This window comes from Montipora capricornis, chromosome 6 (assembly GCF_036669925.1).
Source record: "Montipora capricornis isolate CH-2021 chromosome 6, ASM3666992v2, whole genome shotgun sequence".
NCBI classification, from domain to species: Eukaryota; Metazoa; Cnidaria; class Anthozoa; order Scleractinia; family Acroporidae; genus Montipora; species Montipora capricornis.
The window spans coordinates 13,502,309-13,511,905 of NC_090888.1; the positions used below are offsets into that span (position 1 = coordinate 13,502,309).

Here is a 9,597-nt window from a genome sequence, read left to right on the forward strand (position 1 = left end):
TGACTTGGTATATCAAATTGGAGGAATCGCGATCAGCTTTTGAGATCTAATTATATCCTAGATATTCCAGTACGTATTTCTCGTCATTCTGCGACTTCTGCGACCTGAGCCCAAAAACCAAAATCTGAGAAAGCCCCGCATTGCGGCTCAAAGAAGGAAAGTATGGCATCTATTTGACACCTTTCTGTGGTGTTAACGGCGAAAGATGCTGAGGGCACAGTTATCTGCTTCAAAACCTCAGTTTTAGAGTGTTTAATGGGTAAACTAAGAGGGACAAAAGGTACAAAAGAAAAGATGACATGGAAGCTGAAATAATACACATAGTGACGGTTTTGAAGTCATATAATTAGTAAAGATTTCCAGATTGTCGCTTTTCCGTACGGAAGCTCAGTTTAACACTGGTTATTCTTGAGCAGGGTGGTGATCAATGATGTGGTTGTCATTGTAACAAAGACCGTCCAGGTTCTTGCCTTCTTAACTGAGGGAGAACTATTGGCTGCAATAAGAAACAAAGAAAACGTTAATATTCCTTGCGTTGCAATTGTGTACATTTTGTAAGTTTGCCTTTGTATGAGTTCAAAACAAGAACAAGACACCTGAAGGCGTACTCGCGCGATGATTTGGTCGACTTAAGAATAATATTAAATACTGTGAGAAACAGACAACTTTTTTAAAAGACATGTTTCGGCATGCTTATGCCATCATCAGTTTAATGAGTTCCTAAACGTGAACAGTTATAAAGTCTACGGGTAGATGATGGCATAAGCATGCCGAAACATGTCTTTTAAAAAAAGTTGAAGGGGGTAGTTTCTAAAGAAACTGTGGTGCTGCGTCGGTGGGGAAGTAGTATACAAAAATTTGGTTTTTGATTCGCTCTGACGAAGGGCTAACGCTCGAAACGTCAGCGTTTAGAATCTCTCTACGGTGGCTAATTTACATTATCAACTCCGTTGATAAAACCAAAGTTTTAAAAAAAGTTGTCTGTTTCTTGTAGTATTTATCATACTTGCTGCTATTGCGACCTTTGGAAATAATATTAAACTTTGAATGGGTAACGATAATCCGGAAGTCTGCTTACACTATCAAACCAAACTATGGCTTGTGTTATAGTGGCAACGACGGAAGCTTGTGAATTAAAAAAGCTGGCGTGAGGACACGAGGAATTTTCACGAAATGTAATTTTGATTGGAGGAAATGGGAATGTTCAATCTTTGGCGTTGTAAATTCTGAATTGAAGAACAATCAAGTCTCACGAGAGCAACAGGCAATCTCCTGTTCAGGAATGTCTTCGAAATCTCACAAAGTTCATTGCAGTTGTCATCTCAAAATATAAATTCGCGTCATTTTAATCGCTTCGTGACTATTTCAACCTTTTTTAATATGACTGGGGTGTGGTAGTTCCTCAAAAAATTTCTAAAACTAAAACCTCTTGAATGGTTTCATCAATTTGTCAGCTATTCACCGAAGTGGAGGTGGCTAGTCAGTGTGGATAGTGTTAGTGTCAGTATGGACATTACAAACAATAAACATAACACTGACATAGCGATGATCGATAAGAGAGTACCCTACGTACTGAAAGGTAATATCTTTGAGATAGTGCAACGCTTTTCGAAGCCAATGAAATCGCACACTGATAAAACCATTGCAATTTGCAGCAACGATGAAAAAAAAAACGGAATTCTACCGAAAACTTAATATGGTATGCCATAGGCATCCTGCGAAAAAGAAACTTCAACGGCAGCAAGGGCTAGAATTTCAAATGCAGAGAGGTGCCTTCCGACTGCTGTCTTTATGAGAGCAGTAAGTTTAATTTTAAGTACGAAGGCTCCATGCCCCTACTCAATTACTTTGATAAACTGTTTTTGACTACGTCTTGCTGGTATCTACTACAGCCCAGATGTTAACGTTTAGGATGGGGCAAAAAGTAGAACTTACAGTAAAAGTTCTAGCGTATTAATATTTACCGCTGCAATAGTCTTTTCCATTTCCCTCGTATCCTTCGGGGCAGACACACTCAAAGTCCCCTTCGTTATTAACGCAATTCGCTTGTTCAGCACAGGGGAAATCTCCAGCGACGCATTCATCGATATCTAAAATAAGTCAGTCTGAAATTACTCACAAATTCAAGCACCATTGATGTAGTGATTGGGGGAGGCAAGATTACTCGGAGCTTTTCTGAACCGTCGATATTGCACTTGCGGGCATCTTTCTATTTCTTGTTCAGAACACTGTTAAATGTTGTATAAATTAGAAGAAAAAATTTTTTTTTTCAAAATGGCGAATTTCCCTCAAAATTTAACATTTCTGAATTTCTAGGTGCTAGCAACGTCTTCGCGTACGTTTCGCGTAATTAGTTACTGGAAGATTTTGAAAAGTCGACTTAAAGTAAGCATAAGACGACAGGAGGAACAATTTGATCAGAGAGAAAAATGTCGTCCAAAACAGGCCTGTAAGACCGAACCGAATCGACACCATATGATATTTAACTTCCAAGTTAACTTTCGAGAGTCCAACCAAGTCAGAATATTGATCTAGATTTCTGCTGAAAAATACTCGGCAGCTAACAGCTCTGAGGCAAATGCATCCGATGCTCTTGACTCTTCAGTTATAGATAACAAGGTGCTATCGTTTATCAGGGGCACCCAACGTCAATTTTCGGAAAATATCTGTTCGGAAGACGATTTGAGATCTAGAATTTTCGGAACATTTGTTGTAAATTTTTTTGCTTGCCTGCCTCTCCTAGGATTTTCGAACATCTGAAAAATGGTATAGTTGCCCATTTTTAACAGATTTTTACCCTAAAAAGGTCACCTAGAATTTTCGGGAGCCTTATTTCTGGCTGAAATTTTCGAAAAGGTGAGTTTTGATCCCTATAATTTTCGGATCACTAGACTTTCAGCTAGGAAATCCGAACAGATGAAAAATTTTTAGGGGATAAAAATATGCCTATATCTACCGTTTAAATACTAAAATACGTTTAACAATGCTATGTTTAAGTGGTTTTGAACTATATTCTCGTTGGGCGCCCCTGGTTTATGAAGGGACCAATTCTCAGTTGATCGCGTCGACAGTCAATGAAACGACCTTAGATTACCTTCACAGGTTTGTTTTTCCTTGCTAAAATGATATCCGTTTTCACAATAGCATGTATAATCGCCATCCATATTTACACATTCGTAGAAGTTGTAAGACCCGCAGGGTTTTTCTAGCGTCTCGCACTCATTAATATCTAAAAGTAATATAACAATAATAATAGTAAAAAGGTGAGTGTGAAGGGCCAGATTCTGATGCTCCGCACGCCGGAGAGTCCGTGGGAATGTAAAAGTTTTTGGCAAACAAAAATATGACCCAAATGCGGCAAAAACAGGCACCGGAAACTCGAGTAAACACGAGCCTGTGAACTTTTGAGTTGACGAATTTAAGAAATAATTTGAAAATAAATTTGAAAAAATTTTCGACCTTCGACCCTCGACCATTTACCCTCGACTAGTTACCCTCGACCCTCGACCCTCGACCAAAAGGCAAGCTCAGCGCAAATCAATTCGCAGTTGGAAGTTTGTCAAGCAAAATCACGAAACAGGTTCGCAAAAGAAAAATCAGATTGTTAGGACTGGCATGGAATAATAAATAGGGAAACTACAGTTGAGGAATAGCCTCAACACTCATCGCAGGTTAAGACAATGTAGTAAGACGGTAAACGATTTACACTGTCCTTAATTATAAACTCGTTACCTTCGCACTTATCATCCCAAGATGCATCATCAACCTTATTGAAACCTGGACTGCATTTACAATCAAAGGATCCAAGTGTATTTGTACATGTGTGTCTAGCGTATCCACATGCCCCAAGCTGACATTCATCCACATCTTAGAAACAAAAAACAAAACAAAAAAAGAAAAAGCAATTAACAACATGATATCCAATATGCTTTGCAAGAGACTAGACTTGTTGCATGTGGAGCTTGCGATCCATGGTAACGAGAGGAAATGAAGTGAAGCTGTGATCCTCGCAGTTGCAATTGTGAACGCAATTTCAGGACTTGCGTAGAGAAGCCTGAAAAGTTCAAGACTTCAGCGGGGTTTGAACCCGTGACCTTGCGATGCAGGTGCAACGCTCTAACCAACTCAGCTATCAAGTCAGTGATATTGGGAGCTGGACAATTGTGGGTTCATATCCGCAGTTCAATGTAAGATTCATTCCATATATAATTTCACTCATTGATTCATTCATCACGGGAACATATCAACCCACAAATGACCAGCTCCCAACATCAGTGGCCTCATAGTTCAGTTGATTAGTGCGTCGCCACGGCATCGCAAGGTCACGGGTTCAAACCCCGTTGAAGTCCTGAATTGTTCAGGCTTGTCCACGCAATTGCTAAAATTGCGTTCACAACTGCAAGGATCATATAGTTTCACTTGATTTCATATCCGTGGTTCAATGTATGATCCATTTCATATATCATTTCATTCATTAAAAATAAGAAGGTAAATATAGTTGTCACTGAGGTTGGGATTTAATTTAGGCTTCTGCAATATCCTGATAGTGCTGAAAACGGATGTCGACATGAAGGTAATTTTAGTCACAAAGATATTGTCCCCTTGCCCACTTGCCCAGCTTCCACATCACTCGCGTATAAGAATACAGATAATCATCGTCAAAAGAGTTCCCTAAACGCACTGGTTCTCAAGTAAAGATAAATAACTACATTTATCCTCAACAAATATAACGCTAACCTTTAAAATGTACCCTATTCCTAGAAATAGCTTGCAAGTGCTAAGACTTAATGGGATACTTCGTGGTGAAGATATCAAACTTAGGCGTGCATTTGTGGACATAACTGCCCAGAGCCTACACTCAAGAGTGTAAGTGGGTCAGGATGTGTTGACAACTATTTGGTCGAGGGAAGTCTGTTTGTGTTAAATCCTCAATTGGACATGAAAGGTTGTTGGCCAGAAGACTCGAGAAATCTTGGTGATAAGAAAAATGTATCTCTTGAATTTTTCATCACATTTGAAAAAAAAGACTGACGTGTACATTAGATAATTATGTTAAGCTTTAAGGATTCGTGACCCTAACAAGAGCCCGAAAGGATTCGGACCTTTGAATAAGAGAAAAAAGGCGATGATCTTTCTTCTGAAAAATCTTCTAAGCGAACTGAAGCAACCATACTTGTTAGTATATTTAATATTCTTGCTTTTGTGCACATACCTGAGCAATTCTTGAATGGATCTTTTCCGTCAAACCCATTCTTACACAGGCACTCGAATGATCCTTCAAAGTTATTGCAGATGGCGTTTTGAGGGCAAATTTGTTTATTTGCGCATTCATCTATGTCTTAATAAAAACCAGAAAGATTTGTAAAACTAAGGTATCTTGCAGATTTATCTTTAATGATCTACCTACTACATGTATTTTAATTCTGGATCCTGATTAAAAAAATTATCGAAGAACCTTTGACTAGCTGTGACTGAGCCATAAGCCCAGAAACACTGGCAGTCTGCTTAATATTAATTCTCTATTTTCTATGATATTAAAAAGGGGGAAAATTGTTAATTAAACAGTCGCGTTTTAATAGGTACAACGGGTCTTGCATTTCTGCAATTCTGATTTTTTTGTTGCGTGCCTTTTTTGAGTGAAATTGATATAACTGATAAAATTCTGAAACAGAGTTTGTTTATCTTGGGAAAATTCATTTGCCTACAATGAAATCGTAAAGTAGTTTAAAACGTGGCGAGTGATAGGTGGTTATAATATAGTTGACGATGACTGTGGTGACGACAGCGACGATGATGATGATGATGATGATTGAATTATGGAAGCTATATGAATTTTATTAATTGCAACTGAAGATCATCAACGATTGCAAAACTGTATATGGAAGAGTGATGACGATTTTAATATTTCAAGCGTAAACAAGAAATCAACTCAATTCATAAAATTAAGTAAATGTTTTTGCTTGTAAAGACAGTGAGAGAGGGGAGTCCTTGAGACCACCTGAAGAGAAAGCTCTCTGAGGAAAGAGGACTGAATAGCAAAATATAAAACTTATGATCGACTATACACCTATAGCTACGAGAACGCTCCGCTCCGCCAACAAGGAATTGCTAGTAGTCCCTAAGCATATAATCTCGAGTCCTATGGAAAGCGCCCTTTTTCAGTCATTGCTCCCTTATTCTGGAACAATTTACCAGACCAAATAAGAACTACAACATGCCTAAGTTCTTTTAGGAGTAGAGTTAAGACCTTTTTATTTAGTAGTTACTTTTAGACTTTTCTCACCTCACATTTTGGCCTATAAATATTACACTTGTGATATAATCTTTAGATATTTTAGTAACTTAGTTAATTAAGCGCTATTGGTTAATTTGTAGAAATAATGGCGCTATATAAAAAAAAACAATTCTTCTTCTTCTTCCTCTTATTATTATTACTATTATTATTATTATGATTATGATTATGATTATGATTATGATTATTATTATTATTATGATTATTATTATTATTATTATTATTATCATTATTATTATTATTATTATTACTACTACTACTACTACTCCATGGTAGCCAATACCTGAACATGTAAATCCGTCTCCACTGAAACCATTCTTGCAACGGCATTCATACGATCCGGGATTGTTCATACACTCGGCATCTTTGGGACATTCATTTTTACCATCGGTCGAACATTCATCAGCATCTACAACACATGAATTGAAAAATTTCTTACTTTAAGAGCTTATCTTGTCAAAACAGTGATTACGGTGGTTATTATTCCCCTTCAATGTGATCCCACCAAATAAGTTCATGCGAACGCATAAAATATGAGACCAAAATACAACCGTTGTGTCTTGGTTTGACCGATTTACACCGGAAAATATGGACGGCGGAAACACTGAAAACGATTAACAGTAAAAAAAATGACGATATTTCACTCAAACTGAAATAAATTTAGGGCCTCTTCATATGAGCCCGGATGACCGGGCTGGCTCGGTTACCGAGATGAAATTGGTGTCTGTTCATATGGTGACTTTCAGCCCGCTTTCCGAGATGAAAAATTTGAAAACGTGGTAACGCGACCATTCAGGCGTGAAATCTAACGAACAAGGCTGGGGAGAATTTCTCGATTTCTTTGTTTACGCAACCTCAAATTTCTTTTGACTGTACGTTAACTATCAAATAAGACTATTCCAATGCATTGTATTATTTTCCTCCCGGTAACAGAGATGAAGTGTTCATATGGCAAAATTTCCAGCCCGCTTATCGAGATTCCGGTTGGAAAAACCGAGATCTCGGTAACCGAGCCAGCCCGACCTCTCATATGAGCACATCAAAGTTTTTCCAAAGGATTTAGATGTAAGGCGAGATCTCGGAAACCGGGCCAGCCCGGTCAACCGGGCTCATATGAAGAGGCCCTTAAGAGTACTGAAAAGGAAAACAACCGAAAACAATCAAATATGTTTCATTCGCACACGCTATGCAATAATACACATATGTCATGAAAGTCAACAGGTTCCTTACCTATGCACTTGGTGGGTTTACCAGTATAACCGGCTTTGCAGTGACAAGAATACCGCTCTTTTCCAGCGGCGTTCTTTATTGTGCATTTTGCTCTCGGGTAATCACAATCTGGCTTTGCTTCCATGCATTTAGACATAGCTAGAAAAAGAAAAGAAAAAAAAAACAGAGAATGATCTTTCTTCGAAGAGGTACACAAGGGAACCCATTCCATGGTGCATGAAGTTAGCAAAGTGCGGGGTACCGTTGTAGTTAGAGCGGGTGAGTTACATGTTTACTGAACTAGGAGAAGAGTCTATCTAGCTTGTCCGAACGAGATCACTCTCAAAAATAGCACACGAAAAATGGCCACTCGAGTATAGAGCAACTTTATCCTTGCTGGCACAATTAACGAGTGCCTTACGCTTGTCGAACTCAGCGAAAGAAAGACTGCTTAGTGACAACTGCTTCTTAGATAAAAGTTACCATGAGCGCCGTTCTTTAACTTGTGACTTTTCCGAAATAAAGAAATTAAAGTTCTGATAGCTCATTTTAAGACTCCCCCGCTCAAACTGAACTTAGGAATACCTTACTGCTGTGAGAGCAGAGAGAAGCATGCTTTTTAAGAGCATTGCTGTTAACGAATTTTGACTTATAAAACCGAAGGTCCCCATTTTCCAATCCAAATCTCTAAAATAAATTATTACTAGATAGCAGAAGTGCAAAGTATAATCAGCCATCTCCACAAGCTGCAGATCCCAGCCCAAAAAACGGAAAATGTTACCTGAAGTGACACAATTTCAAGTTTTGTCGACAGCGGGGTCACACAACAAAGAACGATTCTTTAACTTGAAATAAGATAAGTCCGAGATCACTTCTCAATTTGTCAGTCTATAACCCGGACTTGATATACTTTTTTTTTTATTAAGCAAATCCTTTCACGGGAACAAGTGAACCCAACAAATTGACCTGCTCCCAGCCTGGCCATGGGTGAGCAGTGCACCGGCGTCGCAGAAGTCATGCGTTCTAGTCCCGTTAGAGCCATCTGAAGTTGTCAGGTGTCTCAATGATACAATAGACCTTATTCACGATAGCCGCCATGTTGGATTTGCTATTATCATGCAAATTAGCGACACACTTCTGAGGGGGCAAACAACACAAGTTTCAGAGGTTATAACGAACATCTTAGCTACACAGATGATTTGTTTTACGTTCATTGCATTGAATGTTTATCACCTAAGCAGTAAAATACAATCATTACACAAGTTACTTCGACGCTTTTTTTAGTGAAAAATGAGCAGATAACGACGTAGAAAGTCAAAATGTCAAAGGCAATCAAAAGATATAAAACTATTATAAAAGGTACTTAGCTCTAAATACTTAAATGGACTTTTTGCAATTTTATTTCAATATTTCGACGAGCCGATTTTCAGCAATTTGCTTTTTTTCCAATGTTTGCCCCCCAGCATAACACATGGCTAATTTGCATGACAATTTGAAAACCAACATGGCGGTTATTGTGAATAAGGCCTATTGCTTAAATTTTTCCGATAAGAGCGAGGATCATCTCCGGCAAAAATGAAAAAGTGAAAAATTATTAAAGGAACCAAACCACTAGCAAACAAACAAACAAATAAACAAAAGAAAAAACATAGTTAATGGTTTGAATTCATGTGTAATATGAAACCTTGATGAATGTTCGTAGACAATAGTAACGGCTTACCTCTGCAGTACCCGTCCCCTTCATTGAATTTCCCAGGGGGACAATCTAGCAGATAAAAAAGACGAAATCCTTGACATGTCAGACACAAAAGTGGCCGCAAGCAATCAGTTTCAGTAATTGGTCAGTTTGATCATAGTTAATAGATGTAGGCTGGTTATGAAACTCGACAAGTTTCTTTGTTTCATGTTTTTGTTCGCTCTTTTGGCCTTGACCCTGCGCAAAACCCGACAAACACACGCTTTTTTCGGCAGGATAACCAATCAAAAGCTTCGACTAATTTATTCGAAATTAACTTGCGAACCAAAAACAAAAGATTGTGCAGGGTCACGGTCGGTTCAACATCTAATTGCGACTGTATTGTTCCTGCTTTTGAAAT

General features: G+C 38.3%; 1 protein-coding gene across 1 annotated transcript in view; it reads right to left on the bottom strand.

Annotated features, from left to right (window-relative positions):
• Positions 1-3,071: 3,071 nt before the first annotated feature.
• The window catches only part of LOC138053251 (mucin-like protein), a 12,440-nt gene continuing 5,914 nt past the window's right edge, over positions 3,072-9,597 (bottom strand). Inside the window, exons 3-8 of the mRNA XM_068899908.1 lie at positions 9,222-9,266; positions 7,523-7,660; positions 6,576-6,701; positions 5,213-5,338; positions 3,733-3,867; positions 3,072-3,229 (exon numbers count right to left, since the gene is read on the bottom strand). Coding sequence (XP_068756009.1) covers positions 3,072-3,229; positions 3,733-3,867; positions 5,213-5,338; positions 6,576-6,701; positions 7,523-7,660; positions 9,222-9,266 — 728 coding nt within the window. The remainder of the gene's footprint in view (positions 3,230-3,732; positions 3,868-5,212; positions 5,339-6,575; positions 6,702-7,522; positions 7,661-9,221; positions 9,267-9,597) is intronic.